At 41.6% G+C, this 20,552-nt stretch overlaps 2 protein-coding genes across 2 annotated transcripts; both read right to left on the reverse strand.

The window, feature by feature from the left end:
- Positions 1-975: 975 nt before the first annotated feature.
- On the reverse strand, positions 976-1,920 carry LOC140605654 (olfactory receptor 4D2-like). Its single transcript, XM_072777738.1, has one exon. The coding sequence runs from the start codon at positions 1,918-1,920 to the stop codon at positions 976-978; it is 945 nt and encodes a 314-aa protein (XP_072633839.1).
- A 9,453-nt stretch (positions 1,921-11,373) lies between these two features.
- On the reverse strand, positions 11,374-12,315 carry LOC140605656 (olfactory receptor 4D1). Its single transcript, XM_072777739.1, has one exon. The coding sequence runs from the start codon at positions 12,313-12,315 to the stop codon at positions 11,374-11,376; it is 942 nt and encodes a 313-aa protein (XP_072633840.1).
- Between the last annotated feature and the right edge of the window lie 8,237 nt (positions 12,316-20,552).

The following is a 20,552-nucleotide window of genomic DNA, read 5'->3' on the forward strand; positions in this document are numbered from 1 at the left end:
CTCACACCAAAACAGAGTATTGGAAAATAGATAGGCAGTAGATAGCTCTTATGGAGGAATGGTGTCATCATAACCGGGAACCATCCACCAGGAAGGCAGAAATTAGAGTGTGGTTTTCCAGAAAGCTTCCATGAGATTACATCTTATTGTCATAGAAGAGCTCAAATCATCCATCATGAATAAAAATAAGAACATTTTCTTGCAGACATGCCCCTGAATCTATGTTCACTCTCTGTTCTCTGTTTCACTCTTGGGCATGTTGCATGGCCCTCCCACCCTCCCCAGGCCCCCCTCACTGACTGAGGAATTGCCACCAAACACTCCCAAAACACTACCTATCCGATGAGAGAAGAAATGTCAGGCAGAATGATAACAATGACAATAATCCTTACCTAGGTTCTATGTAAGGTTTATAAAATATTCGTACACATTTTTTTGGAATCTTGTAACAAATCTGTGAGATTGTTGGGACAGATATTGCTTCATGCCAGTCCTGTGCAGAGGAATCCACGAGTTCAAGAGAGGCCAGGTGGCCTCTCCGAGGTCACCAGTCTGGTGACAAATGGGCCAGGGGCTCCCAGTTTAGGGCTAAGTCTTCAAAGGCCTGTGCTTTCTCTAACATGTTTGGACACAGACCAAAAGTGGCTGGGAAAACACGTAAACTAGAACTGCTCTCACTGGGGATATACCTTTCTTGTAAGGGGAAACCATCCACCAAGGAGAAAAGAAGGGTGGCTTTCTGGAGCCATGAGAACTTCTCACTGTAGCAGGAGTTTTAGAACTCCAGCATAAACCTTAGCCACCAAACAGGACTTGTTCCTTTTTCCGAAGAATCAGAGTAAGGTGCTTAGTTTCAGAACTCAGTCACTTCTGTGATGACCTCCACAACGTATCCACAAGCTGTGAAGACAGCAGGAACAGTAGCTCTCCCTCCATTTCACAAATGGAAAAGCAAGCCAGGGAGAAGTGACCTACTCATTGTCCAAGATCCCTTTTACAAAGCAGCTGGCGCCTCCCTAGTCTCCTCACTGCTGCCTGCACCTCCTGGTTCCTCAGCGTGTAGATCATGGGGTTGAGCATGGGGGTCATGACCGTGTGGCTGATGGACACAGCCTTGTCCATGGAGAAGGGGGTGAAGGGCCGAGCATAGAGGTAAATGCTTGGAATGAAAACCATAGACACAACGACGATGTGGGTGGTACAGGTGGAAGCTGCCTTCCTCCTCGCCTGCCCAGAGTGGGACCTCAGCATCACCAGGATGACAGAGTAGGAGGTCAGGAGGAGAAAGAACCAGATGATATCCAACAGCCCACTGTTGGAGATCATGAGGAACTCCAGAAGGGACGTGTCAGTGCAGGCAAGTCTCAGCACTTGTGGGACATCGCAGTAGAAGTTATCCAGGATGTTGGGGCCACAGAAAGGCAGCGGGAGCATCAGAGCCAGTTGGGCAATGGAATGCACAAAACCTACCATCCAGGCTGTCACTACCAGCTGGACACAGAGCTGAGTGTTCATGATGGTGACATAGTGGAGGGGCCGGGAGATGGCAACGAGGCGGTCATAGGCCATCACAGAGAGGAAGAAGACCATGGCACCTCCCAGAAAGTGAAAGAAGAAGATCTGGGCCATGCAGCCCTGGTAGGAGATGGTCTTCTTCTCAGAGAGAAAGTCCACCAGCATCTTTGGGGCAGTGACAGAGGAGAAACAGAGGTCCAGCACAGCCAGATTTCGGAGCAGAAAGTACATGGGTGTGTGGAGCCGGGTGTCTGAGGTCACCGTGACCATGATGAGGAGGTTTCCCACGACAGTGGTGGTGTAGACAAACAAGAACACCAGAAACAGGAAAAGCTGGAGCTCTCGAGTCTGGGAGAACCCCAAGAAGACAAATTCTGATACCCACGTGAGGTTCTCTGGCTCCATGGCATCTTGTCCATACACCTAAAGAAACTGAACCATAGGCATTGATGCATGAAGTCGCTTTTAGTGCTAGGGACTCAAACCGAGTTTCCAGGCCTAGATGATGGATCCTCTTGTGCAGACCATATCACCAGGTGCTGATTAATTGGGCTTACCTTGGACAATTTACAAGTTGGTGCTGTAATATACATTCATGAGATATCTTAAAGCCATCCAGAGCCACATGCAACCTGTCTTTCAAAGATTACATGGGATATTTGGGTGGGGAGACAGTTGGAGTTCAACATACCAGCAGTCAAGTTCAGGGTTTCTACTTCCTTGAGATCTGACCTTGATTAAACTACTTAATTTCTCTGAGCCTCAGTTTCCACGTCTGTAAGATAGGAATAAAAACATTTCTTTATAGAACCATTTAGGAGATGAAATAAAATGACACATCAAGTTCCTAGAACAGCCTGGAAATAAATCATTCTGGCAATCACTTCTTCTGGATATTCCCCTCCTCTAAAGACATCCTCCCTTCTACTAGTCTCAAATAAATTTTTCTAATAACCAGTTTTCAATCAATATTTAATACGTCTTCCTGTTAATGAGCTTTTCCTGTGACTATGTTTTTCCTCCACAATTTAACTGAAAGCTCCCAGAGGCAGAGACATGGATCTTTATTTTGCCCCCTCCTCCTGCTCTGCCCTGTGCCCATCTTTGTGGATAGTCAACGTTCCAAAAGCAGGTAGTGTTCACTGCTGTGTGGAGGAGGAACTGTGGGGTGCAGCCCCTTACCTCCTGAGGCCTGAAATATATGGATGTGTGCTGAGACAAGAGAGTCTCTGGATTAAGAAATAGATGACGAATATTGCATGATGGGGACTCAGAGAGCTCTACTGAGAGGAAACAAGAAGTTTAGAAGATGTTACTGGTGTAAGGGGAGAAGATGAAGGAAGATGTTGAGATAGGAGCAATAGGAACAGACAAAGGAATCGAGGCAGGAGAGGAAGAGGATGGGAGAGGGAAGAAGAGAGCAGGTGAAGGAAGGGAAAATGGTTGCAGTGGGGAAGGAGAGGGAATGGGGCAAAACTGGAGAAGGAGGTGGAGGGGAAGAGGTAAGGGGTGTGGGGTTCGGGCTAGGGGCCTCTCCCACTCCTCCTGCCCTGTCTCAGTCCCATCCTCTCTCATGAGCTTTCTGCAGTCTAGATAGATTAAAGGTCATGTTAATCTCATTCTTTGGCTTCCATTTGCTTCCAATGACTGTTTAGTGCCCCTAGATTAAAACTCAAACTCTTCCATGCTGCTCAACATGCTTTGTGCATTTGTACAGAGTTGAAACACATGCTTACATATGTGCATGCAACTCCCTCTCAGCGAGTCACACAAGGCTATAAAATATAGCCTTCACCTACCTTTGTATCCCTGTCACCCAGGAACTGATTGCCATTTAAGAAATTCATAGCTTCTCATATGTGCCATAAACTCGTTTTTTTCTGTAGCCTTGGTAATGAGTTCTGTTTCCTGAAATGCCTTTTACTACCTTCTCACCCTACAAGGACTGGGATATCACCTGCTCTGTGACTCCTCCCCCATCTCTTGCATGCAGAATTAATCTCTTTCTCTGGGTGCCAACAAGGTTTTATAAATAGCTCCCTTAGAGCATTTTTCCCTTTCTTCTCTTGTCCCTCTCTCTTAACTAGAGTGTAAATTCGGTGACTCAATAGCTTCAGCACCTAGAACAGAAATGCTGATTTAGCAGTTGCTCCAAACATGTTTGCTAACCAATGGATTAGTAGTAGGTAATTCTGTGACCTTGTTTTCTGGGTCTAGGTGGGGATTTTGTGGTGTATTTCCTCACACTCTGCTCTCAGCACCCTCCGTTCCTGCTTGGTTGTTAAAAGCCTGGGTTTTCGGGGATCCCTGGGTGGCTCAGTGGTTTGGTGCTTGCCTTTGGCCCAGGGTGCGATCCTGGAGTCCCAGGATCGAGTCCCACATCGGGCTCCCGGCATGGAGCCTGCTTCTCTCTCCTCCTGTGTCTCTGCCTCTCTCTCTCTCTCTCTCTATGTCTATCATAAATAAATAAATAAACAAACAAACAAATAAATAAATCTTAAAAAAAAAAAAAGCCTGGATTTTCACATGCAACCTGAGGCATCTGTTTTCAATGTCACATTTCCCCTGAATTCCTTCCTGAGACTCTCTTCATAGTTCAGACTTACTACCATCCAGTCTATGTCACTTGTTTATGTTTATTCTCCCCTACGTTCCAGTAAGTGTTTTGGGTCCTTCTGACAGCTGATTTATCTACAAGGAAGAAAACCTTGGTGTCTTACCTTCCTCCAGCCCAGAACCAAAGAATGGCTTCAGGTCTCACATAATCTTGAAGAGCCTTTTCCTGCAGCATCAGTTCCCTGGCCACTGCCCACAGATCACCTATGACGGCAGGGGTGACCCTAGGGAAAGAGGGCATATCCTTGGGGACACACTATTGGACTGGGCTCACCTCTGGAAGCAGAGCTAGGGTGATTCCACACCCACCCCCCCACCATCACTGATTCCCCCTGGAGGCCAGGGAACAATGGGAGTTGTTAAAAGAGTTTCTAAATGTCTCAAAAACATATACTCTCTGAGAGGTCTTCCTTGGGGGCCAAAGTACCAAGGACATTGAAAACTTTAGAGATTTGCAGGATGTAGGATTCTAAGACCATGATCCGAAAGCACAAGAGTCTCTTCCAAGGAAACAGACTCTGAGAGTTTTAGACAAACCCATTTATTAGATCAGTGACTCTTACCCTTAAAAGAATCACCTGGAGAGCTTAAGACAGTGTCCCCAGCCCCAGACTTTCTCATTCAGTTGGGCGATAATAGGGCCAAAAATTTGCATTTGGAACAAGTTCTCAGATAATTCTGTTGCTCCTGTTCCTGGGCTACACATTTAGCACCACTGACTGTTTTTTCTCTCTCTCTCTCTCTCTCTCTCTCATGCGCATGTGCAGAATATTCAAGCTAACATTTCTTCCTTTTTTCTTCTCCTTTCCTCCTCCTTCTTCTCTTTCTTCCTCCTTCTGCTTTTAAACTTAATTGGTCTTTATTTAGGGAAAGTAGTATGTGGGAAAATGTTTCTATACTACAATGGAAACTCATGAAAAATCTTGTCCTTGGGGCAGCCTGGGGGCGGGGGAGGGGCTCAGTGGTTTAGCGCCACTTTCAGTCCAGGTGTGATCCTGGAGACCCAGGTTGGAGTCCCACGTCAGGGTCCCTGCATGGAGCCTGCTTCTCCCTCTGCCTGTGTCTCTGCCTCTCTCTTGTGTCTCTCATGAATAAATAAAATCTTTAAAAAAAAAAATCCTTTCTTTTATTTTACCAACCAGAACCACAGTGTTGATTTACCAACTGTATCCAGGTCTACTCATACTATTTATAAAATGGTAGAATTTTTTAAAATTGTAATTAAATTCAATTAATTATAACATAGTGTACTATAAATTTCTGAGGTAGAGTTTAGTGATTCATCAGGTGTGTATAACACCCAGTACTCATTACATCAAGTGCGCTCCTTAATGCCCATCACCCAGTTACCCCATCTTCCAACCCACCCCCCTTTAGCAACCCTCAGTTGGTTTCCTATAGTTAGGGGTCTCATATGGTTTGTCTCCCTTTCTGCTTTTATCTTATTTTATTTTTACCTCCCTTCTTCTATGATCCTCTGTTTTGTTTCTTAAACTCCACACATGAGTGAAATCATATAATTGTCTTTCTCTGATGGACTTATCTCCCTTGACATATTACCCTCTAGTTCCATCTATGTTGTTGCCAATGGTAAGATTTCAGTTTTTTGGTGGTTGAGTAATATGCCATTGCATATAAAATGCTAGCGTTTTATATGCGAACTATTACTGATTCTAGCACACTGATTGCTACAAGAAACTCTTAAAATGTCTCCTTATGAGAAAGCGATCAAAACCAAAATTCACTGCCACTGTAAGCTTGATGTGTTGTAAAATCTGATTTTTTAAGTCTCTCTGATCTACATAGCATTTCCAGGTTGGTCTATATTCTTGCATTGGACATGTTTACAGTTGGCCTAATAGGGTATCTCTGGCAGATAAGAATACAATGTGAAGATTTTCCACATACAGGAAATGTAGATTAAAAGAGAAACCAACCACTAACTCTTGTTTAGAGCTTCAGTCCAATTTAAAATTTAATCACTTGAAACCAAGTGGTCTGGATTGATTCTGGGGAAAGGGACAGGGCTTGTACATTTTGTTGATGATCATGTGGCTGATTTTTGAGTTCTGATTCTGACTTAGCTTTCACTAAGAGAAAACTGAGATATTTCAGTTAATGTATTTCCCCTGTCAAGACACTTATGGGTCTGTAGAATGTCCACCAAACCTCATCTGTTCACTGCATCCACTGGCCAACATAATGAATTCCCAACACCAGAATGGCAGGAAAGGAGTAATAATGCTAAAGACCCAGTCATGGAAAACTGAACTGAGAAAATGATTTCCCCATGTACCATATATCTAAGAAAATAAATATTTGTCAGGCTTAACTGTTGTTACCACCTCAAACTTGTATGGATGCAAGATAAATCTGGAAGGAACTTCATCTATATTCTCATTAAGGGTGCCCAGCATCACTGATAGTAATAATTCTCCTGTTATGATGGCTGGTTTCATATGTCAACTTGATGAGTCTATAGTTCCCAGTTATTCAACCAAACACTAATCTAAGTGTTGCCATGAAGGTACTTCACACTTGTGACTGCTACCTAATCAGTTGATTTTAAGTAAAAGAGAATTTCCTACATAACCTGGATGTGCGTGAGTCGGTGACTTAAAAAGCCTTGAGGGCAAGACTGAGGTTTCCTTGAAGAAGGTGACATTCTGGATTGTGGCTTCAGAGCCCCTGCCTGCCCTTCCTGATGCCTGTCCTATGCACTTCTACTGGCTCAGGGGTCAGTCTCACAATCATGTAGGCCAATTCCTTGTAATAAATCTCTTAATATATTCATATTATCTGGTTATGCAACTGGTTCTGTTGCTCTGGTGGAACTCTGACCGATACACCACCTTGTATGGATCAAATGTAAAACTAACTCCTAGGCAGGGCTAATTGAGGTCTTCTCCTCCTCATACCTCAGTCATCCCTGAACTTGATCATAAATGCAACTGGAATGGCAAGATTTGCAGATTAATGAGGCTAAGACATGGAGTATTCTCTGAGCCAGAATCAAACTATCACTGAGCATAACGTATAAAGAAGTTGAATTACTATGTTGTACACCTGAAAGTAATGTACCGTTGTGTGTCAGCTGAGTATAGTTACACTCAAACAAAATATCGTTTTAACCTGCTACTACTGAAATAACGTACAGCCTTCCATCAACAACTTCTGAGAGCGCTGTTTTCACTAATCCTATATAAATAAAATGACAAAAGACCATTACTTGACTAGACCTGATTGTTTAGACCCTAAAGAACCAGATGACTATCTCTTTTATTTAGATTATTTATTTACTTATTCATGAGAGACAGAATGAGAGAGAGAGAGAGAGAAAGAGGCAGAGACACAGGTAGAGGGAGAAGCAGGCTCCATGCAGGGAGCCCAACGTGGGACTCCATCTTGGGTCTCCAGGATCAGGCCCTGGGCTGAAGGTGGCGCTAAACCACTGAGCCACTCAGGCTGCCCTAACTATCTTGATTTAACTTAAAAGTGTTGTTGAGAAGATTTCAACTTATACTACGAAGCTCAAGTAATCAAAACAATATGGTACTGGCACAGAAATAGACACAAACACCAAAGGAATAGAATAGAAAACCCAGAAGTGAATCCACAATTATATGGCCAATTAATCTTTAACAAAGCAGGAAAGAATATCCAATGGGAAAAACAAGTGTCTTCAACAAATGGTCTTGGGAAAACTGGACAGCTACATGCAAAAGAATGAAGCTGGACCACTTTCTTACACTATACACAAAATTAACTGGAAGTGGATTAAAGACCTAAATGTGAGATCTGAAACCATAAAAATCCTAGAAGAGAGTATAGGCAGTAATGTCTCTCCAGCAGCCATAGAAACATTTTTTGTGGAAATGTCTCCTGAGGCAAGGGAAATAGAGCAAAAATGAAATATGGGACCACATCAAAATAAAAACCTTCTGCAGAGTAAAAGAAACAATCAACAACACAGATAACCTGCTGAAATGCAGAAGATATTTGCAAATGACATACCCAACAGAGTTAGTATTCAAAAGATATAAGGAACTTCTACATCTCAACAGCAGAAAACAAGAAATCCAATTTAAATCCAGGGGTGCCTGGGTGGCTCAGTCAGATAAGGGTCTGCCTTCAATTCAGATCACGATCTGGGGTCTTGGGATTGAACCCAACATCAGGCTCTCCACTTAGCAGAGTCTGCTTCTCTCTTTCTCTCTCTCTCCTTATGTTTGCTCTTTCTAAATTAATTAATTAATTAATTTTAAAAATCTTTTTTTAAAAAAAGGGAGTGAGGTGCTTAGGTGGCTCAGTCAGTTGAGCATCTGCCTTTGGCTCAAGTCATGATTTCAGCATCCTGGGGTTGACCCCAAGTCAGGCTCCCTGTCATCAGTGAGTTGCTTCTCCCTCTTCCTCTCCCTCTGTGATCTCCCTCTCTCTCTCAATTAAATTTTAAAAAAATTTTAATGGGCAGAAGACATGAACATACACTTCTCCAAAGAAGACATCCAGAAGGCCAAAAGACATGAGAAAACACTCAAATTACTCATCATCAGGAAAATGTAAATCAAAACCACAATGAGACATAACCTCACACCTGTCAGAAAGGTTAAACTCAAAAACACAGGAAATAACAAGTCCTGAAGAGGATGTGGAGAAAATGGAATCCTCAAGCACTTGGTGGGAATGCTAACTGATGAAGTCACTGTGGAAAACAGTATGGAGATACCTCAAAAAATTAAAAACAAAAGTACTCCATGATCCAGTATTGCACTACTCTATATTTACCCAAAGAATAGGAAAACATTAATTTGAAAGGATATATGCACCCATAGGTTTACTGAGTCATTATTTACAATAGCCCAATTATGGAAACAGTCCAAGAGTCCATTGATAGATGAATGGATAAAGAAAATGTGATATATGTACACAATGGAATATTAGTCATATAAAAGAATGAAATTTTGCCATTTGCAACAACATACTAGAGAGTATAATGCTAAGTGATATAAGTCAGAGAAAGACAAGTATCATATGATTTCACTCATATGTGGAATTTAGGAAACAAAACAAATAAAGGGAAAAAAGAGACAAACCAGATAATGAGCCAACATAGGGGAGGTAGTTGGGGGATAGGTGAACTAGGTAAAGGACTTTTTTAAAGATCTTATTTATTTATTTATTCATGAGAGACACACAGAGAGAGGCAGAGACATAGGCAGAGGCAGAAGCAGGTTCCCTGTGGGGAGCCCAATGTGGGACTCGATCCCAAGACCCCAGGATCACGACTTAAGCCAAAGGTAGACACTCAACCACTGAGCCATCCAGGCACCCCTAGGTGAAGGAAGTTAAGAGTACACTTACCTTGATGAGGACTGAGTAATACATGGAATTATTGAATCACTATATTTTACATGTGAAACCAATTTAACACTGTATATGAATGATACTGGAAATGAAATTTAAGAGAAAGTATTGATGGGAAGTAAAAAAATAATTATAAATGGGAATGGGTGGAGGAACTAACATTAATTGAATGCCTACTATATGCCAAGTCCTGTGCTGGATGTTTTCCATTTACCCCACTGACCCACACAACACTGTGAGCAATTATGTAAATTTTATAGCTAAAGAAGTAGAAATTCAATGATGTCCAAGAGGAACACAACTAACAAGAGCTGGAGCCCAGATTGAGAGAGCCTTGGCCACAAATCCTGTTAGTGTCTCACTATACAATTAAAGACAGCATCAGAACGTGGGGGATGTTTTTAATTTAAACTATTTTATGAACAACTTTTTTTTTTTTTTTTTTTTGAGATTCATTCATTTACTTTAGAGAGGGGGGCGGAGAGGGAGAGGGAAAGCCCATGAGTGGGTGGATCAGCTGAGGGAGAGAATCTTCAAGAAGACTCCCTGCTGAGCACGGAGCCTGACCTGAGGCTAATCCCAGGACTCCTGAGATTATGTCCCTGGCCAAAACCAAGAGTTGGATGTCCAATCAACTGAGCCACACATGTACCCCATGAACAACTTATTTTAAACTTTTTCTGTACAGCCTTTGTCATGAAAGACATTGCACCAACCCATTTAAGGTTAATAAATTTGGATCTGAGTCACATTTATATCATAAACATAGCATAGCCTCAGTAAGAGATGTCTTAAATTCTTAGGTCTACAGCTGTGTCCTTCTAAAGGAGGTATTTCTCAACAAATTCAGTTCAGAGGGCAGCCCTGGTGGCTCAGCGGTTTAGCGCCGCCTTCAGCCCAGGACCTGATCCTGGGGACCCCAGATCAATTCCCACATCAGGCTCCCTGCATGGGGTCTGCTTCTCCCTCTGCTTGTGTCTCTGCCTCTCTCTCTCTCTCTCTCTCTCTCTCCATGTCTCTCATGAATAAATAAATAAAGTCTTTAAAAAAAATTCATTTCAGAATTGAGTATCTCATGTTGTGAGACCACATATTAAGATACATCTGAGGAAATGTCTCCCATTTCTCTCCTTTAAGTCAATGTTATAGATTATAATTAGCATTTCTATGCTTCCTTCCATCCTTAGAATTAATATTCTGGATCACATAAGTAAAATTTTCATAAATTAAAAAAGGGACTCAAGATAATTTTTAAAAAAATTAAACCAGTAAGTGACTTCTGGTCATTCTGTCATTTACAAATGGAGTCAATAGATTTAAAGGGCACAAGAAAATTGACAACCACCAGTGAATGCAAAGACATAGCTGAGTAACGTTACAGAACTCCAAAGATAAAGAAAGAAGATTAAAAGCAGAAAGCAGAAAAGATTGTGATTGTTCCAGAGGTAAGATGAAATTATTCTCCAGTCACCACAGATATTCACCCATAGCTGAGGAACTCTCTAGGTTTTCCTTTGTGTTTGTGGGAGACCTTGAGTTTCACATCCCACCCATAGCCCTTGTCTCTAAACTTGAAGTCAGAGGATCCAAGTCCCAGCCAAGCTCTGCCACATACTTGCAGGTCACCATTAAGTAAGTCACTTCTCTCTGAGTTTTCTCATTTGTTAAAGTGTTTAACATAAAATAATATAACCACTGTCCATTTTATGAGGATGAGATAAAAGTGAGAAGCGCCTGACACAGTACCTGACACGGGAGTAGGTCCATAGAAATATCGATTTAATCTCAAATGTCACACTCTATAAAGACTTCTTTCCACTTTTCACATAGTAAAACAAAGGTTTAGAGGCAGGGCTTGTCATTTAAAGCCAAGATATTTTAAGTCCACTCTCTGTTACATACCATGAGGCGCTTGCCTAATCTCTTCATGGCTGCCTGCATCTCCTGATTCCTCAGGGTATAGATCATGGGGTTGAGCATGGGGGTCATAACTGTGTAGCTGATGGACACAGCCTTGTCCATGGGGAAAGGAGTGAAGGGCCGGGAGTAGATATAGATACAGGGAATGAAGATCATAGACACCACAATGATGTGAGTGGTACATGTGGAAGCTGCCTTCTTCTTGGCTTGCCCTGAGTGGGACCTCAGCATCACCAGGATGACCGTGTAAGATATCAGAAGGAGAAGGAACCAGATGAGAACTAACATCCCACTGTTGGAGATCATGAGGAACTCCAGAAGGGAGGTATCAGTACAGGCGAGTCTCAGCAGTTGTGGGACATCACAGTAGAAGTTATCCAGGATGTTGGGGCCACAAAAAGGTAACGGGAGCATCAGAGCAAGCTGGACAATGGAGTGAACAAATCCCCCTACCCAAGCAGCCACCACCAGCCCCACACACAATCGAGGGTTCATGATGGTGACATAGTGGAGGGGCCGGGAGATGGCTATGTAGCGGTCATAGGCCATTACTGAAAGGAAGAAGACAGTCCCACCACCCAAGAGGTGAAAGAAGAAGATCTGGGCCATGCAGCCCTGGTAGGAGATGGTCCGGACCTCATGAAAGAAGTCCACCAGCATCTTTGGAGAAGTGACTGTGGAATAGCAGAGATCTATGACAGCCAGATTTCGGAGCAGAAAATACATGGGCGTGTGGAGCCGAGAGTCAGAAGTCACTGTAACTATGATAAGGATGTTTCCCACAATGGTGGTGACATAGACAAATAAGAACACCAGGAACAGGAATTTCTGGAGCTCCTGGGTCTGTGAAAATCCTAAAAGGACAAACTGGAACACTTGTGTGATGTTCTGTGCTTCCATGTGATCTTCACCACATGCCTAAAGAATAATCATGCAAAGCAAAAAAAGTCATGAAAATTCCATCATTTTCCTTTGGAGAGTCAGGAATAAGTTAACCAAGGTCATTGTTAAATATATTCCAAGATGCAGCTTAGGAGAACCTTCCATGGAGATAAATACATTTTCAAGGCTCTCACAGACTTCTTTCCTTAACCACACCCTACATTGTATCACAGGCGTTTATTTATAAGTCTTTCCCCCTTTGTATCCCTCTGTCCTTGTCCACAGGTTTCATGTCTGATTCATACCTGAGGTGCCCAACATAGTGCCCTGTGAAATACAGGTTCCACAAATATGGTAGAATTAAAAAAAAAACAATTAATAAACATGTCATCAAGTACACGTGACCACAAATATCAGCATCATCTCAAAAATCTTGAGAGGATATAGAGACTAATGATTTTAGATAAACAAATAGATGCTTCTTCATGGCAAAGGTTTGACTAGCTGCATATGATTCATTGCTGAAGGAAGAGAGGTGTGGATGAGAAGAAATTGTCATGCCCTAATTTGGAACCAGATGTAAAGCCAACAAGCAGATGATCTTGGCTGAAGGTGGGATGATTAGTAGTTCTCAGACTTTTCTACATAAATACCTCTCTAATGGCATTGTTGCCATTGGGCCGTCTGCAAAGGTAACTCAAAACAGCGCAGGACAAATGCAAAATTTCCTTGAATTCTCAAGCTTTATATTTTAAAAACTATGTGAACTTTCTATTATACACCTATCTCTAGACAATCTTTGAGGGGCTTTTTAAAAAATAAGTATTGTGGCTCATAAACCTCAATTGCTTAGACCAAGGAGTTATAGAAAACATAAAATAGAGAAGAAACATTTCTTTAGTTCAGTAAGTGAAAGTTCTAAAAGACATTCACTTGAAAAATAAAGGGAGTTCTTTAATGTTAAAACTCATCCCCTTGTGTTACACCTTTCGAAAATTGTTTTCTCTAATCATTCAGGAAAATTTGCCCTGAGGCTTGACCCTGTGAAGATAATAGAACATAAAAAGATTTTTCTTCCCTGAGTCCCACCTGATATATGGGAAGAACAACAGCAATTGCACTAAAGTAGTTTTCATAGAGAATTGAAAAGTGTAAAAAGATTTATATCAACAAATATTAAACAGAATGATCTCTGAAATTATCTGTGAGGTGTTTCAGTACTTAAAACAGTATCATGTTTATCTTATCTAAAATTCACGTGTACCCCAATGTTTGTGTAAAAATGGTGTTCTGGGAAGATGCACTTTATTCTGTGGCTTCACCAACTTCTAGCATAAGACTATTTGAAAAGCATCCCTATGGACAATCGAGAACCTCTGTAAGCCTTTTGGTGGGAAATGACATGATGAAACAGTTAAAATAGGCTTATCCCAGCACACTAGGGTAGAAAGCCCCGAGACAGGCAGGAGTGGAGCAGATACTCCAAGCGCATTGTCGGAGCAACCCCAACAGAGGATAACACATCTTTGTCTCTAGCTCTGTGTCCTTGCTCTAGCACATGGTGCCAAGGTTAGACTGGGTGGGCAGCATCTTAAATGGCCTGGTTTGGCCTCTCTGTGAAAGCCCTTGATCCTTAGCACTTTATCCTCAATTCCAACCTTCCCACTTAATTACTGATTGCTAAAATGCAAATAGCATTATTTTCTTATCTCTATCCCTATAAAGATTTCAACTATCTCACACTTTTATATGCCTTTATCAGTCAGAGATGCACACTATGTAATGTCAACTTCCTAAAAGATATTTTTCCTCTAAATCAAAACTTTTGGGGCTCCTGGGTGGCTCAGTGGTTGAGTATCTCCCTTTAGCTCAGGTCATGATCCCAGGGTCCTGGGATCGAGTCCCACATCAGGCTCCCCGCAAGGAGCCTGCTTCTCCCTCTGCTTATGTCTCTGCTTCTCTCTGTGTATCTCTCATGAATAAATATATAAAAATTTAAAAATAAATAAATAAAAACTTTAAAAAATTCTTCATTGCCTGAAAGAAAGAATTCACACTTAGATGGTCTTTCAAGGGCTCCTACCTTTCTTTGCAGATCCACCTGCCACTTAGCAGTTATTGAAGTAGTAAACATTTCTTGTAGTTTTAGCAGTAATTGCTGTCATTGTAGGAGTAGACATTTATTGAGTGTTCACTATGTGCTAGGCACTATGCTAAGCAATTTATAAATATTAGCTTGTTTGATTCTCATATAGTATTTGCATGCTTATAAAATATAGTATTATTAGTTATCCCCACTTTACAGATAAATAAGCTGGGGCTTAAAGAAGTTAAATAATTTGTCCCAGGTCACACTGAGAGTGAGTAGCAGAACTGGGACTCTCACTCATGTCTGATTAGTCTCAGAATATGCACTCTTAACTACTATTCTCTTTTTACTTGCTTCTTGCTAAGAACCCTTGGCTTCAACCAAATGGATCCCCTGTTCAGTTCTTTATGCATCAGGAGCTTTCATCAGGCCAGCGCCCCACCTGGATTGCCTTCCCATCCTGTTCATCTATCTGAATCCTACCCCTCCTTCAAGGCCCGAGAGTAATGAGCTATTCCCTAACGTTAGCATGGACTGGTATTTTCCCACAAAGGTGGCTCTATCTCCTCACTTGTGTTTGTAATTTCAGTGCAAGTCTGATATGTTGAGTGCTACACAGTTCCTAGGACATGCATAGCCTTTCTCATAGATGGTTCCCAAGAGAGTGCTTGATGGCTTGATGGTGGGCAGAGTACTGGGATGGGCCAGACCACTGTGAGAGGTCAGAAGAGAGCAAGTCACCGCCAAATTCAAGGGAACCCCAAATCCTAATTCCCAGCATCATCAGGTTTACAAATCTAAAAGCATCATCTTAGCATGGTCAGCATGCTTTGCACAAACTTGTAAGAATCTTTAGAAATGATTCTTCCACCTACATGCAAAAAAGAATAGATTTAGATTGGAAAGCAAAATAAAGAGACATACTGAGAGGCATAGATATGAATAGGGAAAGAGAAGGATCCTAGACCCTTTCCTGTTATTGCTCAACCTTGTGTCCCATCCACTTTGCTTGTAGGAAATTTGTCCATGCAGGACCGAGAAAGGGGTGGGGAAGGGGGAACAAGTGGTTCCAAAAATAAGGGTAAATATAGTCTGTGGTCAGCTTGGAAGTATTAATGGATCTTATTAAGACAAGACATAGATGAAGAGAGGATGGAGGTACAGCTGTAGAGAAGGAATGGAGACTTGGAGTGGGAGAGCAGTGGGTAGGAGGAGGAAGAACAGAGGATTAAAAGGGAAACATTAGAGGGTGGGATGTGTGAGAGAAAGACCTGGTGTGTTTTCTTCTAGGTGTGGGAAGAAGCTGGAGTATGTGGGTGGGAGATGGGGGAGAAACCAGCTGTGTCTCTCTTCTGCTCTCCCTCCCACCCTCTGTCCTGAATTCCACACAACACATAAGCCAGTACAGACAAAAGTCTTAGTTCCAGATAAAATCAACTGTTCCCCCAATCCCCGTCCCCCAGCATTCTTGCCCAGTGACTTCTCCATACCCTCACTCTACCCCATGCTTGTCTTACAATAGGCTTTGCAGGAGCCTTCTCAGTGCTGGCTTGTCCATGGGAAGGACACTGTGGCCATCACTGACCTCCAGCCCAAAATGGCCACAGGGACTTAGAATCTTCACCCTCCAAGCTACCCTTCTCCTGCAGCTCCATTCTTCTCCTGGCCTCTGTCAGACCAAGAACACACAGAGGATTGGCCTTAAGGGAAAGGACACTCCTCAGGGAAAAAAAAAAAAAAAAACGGCTTAATGCACGCAATGAAGCTTGGCTGAGGCTGCCAGGGGCAGGAGCAATGGGAGTTATTAAAAAAAAGTCTGTGAGCTGTTGCATCAGATGTACATTATCATTGAAAAGCCGTCTTGGGTTCCAACACTCCAGGGGCACTGATCATAGGACCAAGATGAAGAAGAGGAAGAACCCTTATGGGAAATGAATTCCTGAGGAGGTTTAGAAGCACCAAATCCTTGGAGGTCAGCACCATGGGCAGTACAAGGCCTCCACCCTCTGCTTCCACCACTCTAGTTGAAAAAGTGAGTTCTATTCCAGGACATGGTCCAGGTCATGCCTTTGGTAGAGTCAACTCCAAAGCCTTTTTCACATGTCCATTTGTTAAAGCATATCTCACCCCAACCTCTGACCTGCTCTCCTCACAGCCAGCGTGACCATCTCACTACAAATTGGCTAAGTTTATTCTCCAGGTGTAACTCACATGCCATCAAATTCACGATTTTAAAGTGCACAGTTCAGTGGGTTTTCACGTATTCACAGGTTTGTGTAACCACCACCAGCCATGATCTAACTCCAGAGCACGTTCCTCACTCTATTTTTATATGTATATTTTTATTGGAGTTTGATTTGCCAACATACAGTATAACACCTAGTGCTCATCCCACCAAGTGCCTCCCTCAGTGCTCACACCCAGTCACCCCATTCCCCCCACCCACCTCCCCTTCCACTATCCCTTGTTCATTTCCCCGAGTTAGGTGTCTCTCATGTTTTGTCATGATTTTTCCCACTCATTTTCTCTCCTTTCCCCTGTAATCCCTTTCACTATTTTTTATATTCCCTGTATGAGTGAAACCATACAATGATTGTCCTTCTCGATTGACTCACTTCACTCAGCATAATACCCTTCAGTTCCATCCATGTCGAAGCAAATGGTGGGTATTTTTCGTTTCTAATGGCTGAGTAATATTCCATTGTATACATAGACCACATCTTCTTTATCCATTCATCTTTCAATGGACACCTAGTCTCCTTCCACAGTTTGGCTATTGTGGACATTGCTGCTATAAACATTGGGGTGCAGGTGTACTGCCATTTCACTGCACCTGTATTTTTGGGGTAAATCCCCAGTAGTGCAAATGCTGGGTCGTAGGTAGCTCTATTTTTAACTCTTTGAGGAATCTCCACAGTTTTCCAGAGTGGCTGTACAAGTTCACATTCCCACCGACAGTGCAAGAGGGCTCCCCTTTCTCCACATCCTCTCCAACATTTGTTGTTATTTCCTGTCTTATTAATTTTCCCCGTTCTCACTGGTGTGAGGTGGTATCTCATTGTGGTTTTGGTTTGTATTTCCCTGATGGCAAGTGATGTGGAGCATTTTCTCATGTGTTTGTTGGCCATGTGTATTTCTTCTTTGGTGAAATTTCTGTTCATGTCTTTTGCCCATTTCATGATTGGATTGTTGTTTTCTTTGCTGTTGAGTTTAATATAGATCTTTATAGATCTCCAGGATCTTTATAGATCTTGGATACTAGCCCTTTATCTGATACGTCATTTGCAAATATCTTCTTCCATTCTGTGATTGTCTTTTAGTTTTGTTGACTGTTTCTTTTGATGTCCAGAAGCTTTTTATCTTGATTATGTCCCAATAGTTCATTTTGGCTTTTGTTTCTCTTGCCCTCATAGATGTATCTTGCAAGAAGTTGCTGTGGCCAAGTTCAAAAAGGGTGTTGCCTGTGTTTTTCTGTCTTGATGGTCACAGCTTTGTAGTACAACTTGAAATCCAGCATTGTGATGCCCCCGGCTTTGGTTTTCAATATTCCCCTGGCTATTCGGGGTCTTTTCTGATTCTACACAAATCGTAAGATTATTTGTTCCAACTCTCTGAAGAAAATCCATAGAGCAACCTCCTATTCTCTAGCACGACTCCTCAGTCTAGTCTATCACCAGGCCCTGGGAACCACTAATCACTAATCTACTTTTTATCTCTGAGGATTTGCCCATTCTGGACATTTCCTGTAAATGGAGGCATATAACATGTTGTCTTCTTGCTTCTTTCTTCTTTCTCCAAGCATAATGTTTCCAAAGTTCCTCTCTTAGTTCTGCATTCCTCTTTACAACTGCATAATATTCTGGGGTCTCTGGATGGCTCAGTGGTTTAGTGCCTGCTTTCGGGCCAGGGCGTGGTCTTGGGGTCTCGGGATCGAGTCCCGCATTGGGCTCCCTGCATGGAGCCTGCTTCTCTCTCTGCCTGTGTCTCTGCCTCTCTCTCTCTCTCTCTCTCTCTCTCTGTCTCTCATGAGTAAATAAATAAAATATTTTTTAAAAACAACTGCATAATACTCCATTGTGTGGAAATACCATTTTTGTTTACCATAATCAGTTCTTGGATGTTTGGCTTGTTTCTATTTCTTGGCTATTATGAATAACATTGCTATAATGTAACATTTGCACACATGTTTTTGTGTGAACATACGTTTTCAATTAATATATAATTGAATATTTACATACCTTTAATATATACCTGGAAGTTGAAATACTGCGTCATATAAAATTCTATGTTTAATCTTTTAAGGAGCTGCCAGTCTGTTTTTCAGCAGCTGCATCATTTTGTATTCCCACCAGCAGTGTATGAGCAGTCACAGTTTCTCCACCAACATTTATCATCTGTCTTTTTTTTTAATAACCATCCTAGTGGGAGTGAAGTATTTTTGTGGTTTTGTTTTAATTTTAATTCCAGTATAGTTAACATACAGTGTTGTATTAGTTTCAAGTGTACAATACAGTGATGCAATAATTCCATACATCACCCAGTGCTTATTACAAGAGGTGCCCTCTTTAATCCCCATCACCTATTTTGCCCCCCACCCCCCCCCTTGTAACCATCAGTTTGTTCTCTATAGTTAAAGGTCTATTTCTTTCTCTCTCTCTCTTTTTAAGAATTTACTTTTAAGTAATCTCTACACCCACCATGGGGCTTGAATTTATAATCCCGAGATCAAGTTGCATGCTCTACTGACTGAGCCAGCCAGGTGCCCCAAGAATCTATTTCTTGGTTTGTCTCTCTCTCTCTTTTTCCCTTTGCCCATTTATTTTGTTTCTTAAATTCCGCATTTGAGTGAAATCATATGATATTTTTCTTTCTCTAACTGACTTATTTCACTTAGCATTACACTCTCTAGCTTCATTCATGTTGTTGCAAATGGTAAAATTTCATTCTTTTTATCGCTGAATAATATTCCATTGTATACATATACCACATCTTCTTTATCCATTCATCTATCAATGGGCACTTGGGCTGTTTCCACAATTTGGCTTTTGCAAATAATTTAAGAAACACATGGGTGCATATATCCTTTCGAATAAGTGTTTTCCTATTCTTTGGGTGAATATGGAATAGTGCAATACTAGTTCATGGAGTAGTTTTATGGAGGAATCTCCATACTGTTTTCCACAGTCGCTTCACCAGTTTGCATTCCCACCAAAGTGCATGAGGGTTCTTTTTTCCCCCAAACCCTCATCAGCACTTGCTGTTTCTTGTGTTTTTTATTTTAGCCATTCTGACAGGTGTGAGGTGATGTCTCATTGTGATTTTGGTTTATGTTTCCCTGATAATAAGTGATGTGAATGTCTTTTCATGTGTATTTTGGCCATCTGGATGTCTTCTTTGGAGAAATGTGTGTTCATGTCTTCTGCCCATTTTTAAATTGGATTGTTTGTTGTGTTGTAGAAGTTCCTTTTATCTTCTGGATACTAACCCTTTGTTGGATATGTCACTTGTAAATATCCTCACCTGTTCAGTAGGTTCTCTTGTGGTTTTGTTGATTGTTTCCTTCGCTGTACAGAAACTTTTTATTTTGATGTGGTCCCATATTTCATTTTTGCTTTTATTTATCTTGCTTCAAGAGACACATCTACAAAAATGTTGCTACCAACATTACTGCCTGTGCTCTCTTCAGGATTTTTATGGTTTCAGGTCTCACATTTAGGTCTTAATCCATTTCAAGTTTATTTTTGTGTATGAAGGAAGAAAGTGGTCTAGTTCCATTTTTTTTTTTTGCATGTAACTGTCCAGTTTTCTCAACATTTGTTGAAGAGACTGTCTTTTTCCCATTGGATATTCTTTCCTGCTTTGTCAATGATTAATTGATCATAAAATTGTGGGTCTATTTCTGGGTCTTCTATTGGGTTCCATTGATCTATGTGTCTATTTTTGTGCCAGGACCACCATATTGTTTTGATTACTTGAGCTTTGTGATATAACTTGAAGTCTGGAATTGTGATATCTCCAGTTTTGCTTTTCTTTTTCAAAATTGTTTTAGCTATTCAGAGTCTTTTGTGGTTCCATATAAATTTCAGTATTTTTGTTCTAATTCTGTGAAAAATGCTGTTGGTATTTTGATAGGGATTACATTATATTGGTAGATTGCTTTGGCTAT

Source organism: Canis lupus, chromosome 16 (genome assembly GCF_048164855.1).
Source record: "Canis lupus baileyi chromosome 16, mCanLup2.hap1, whole genome shotgun sequence".
Classification (NCBI taxonomy): Eukaryota; Metazoa; Chordata; class Mammalia; order Carnivora; family Canidae; genus Canis; species Canis lupus.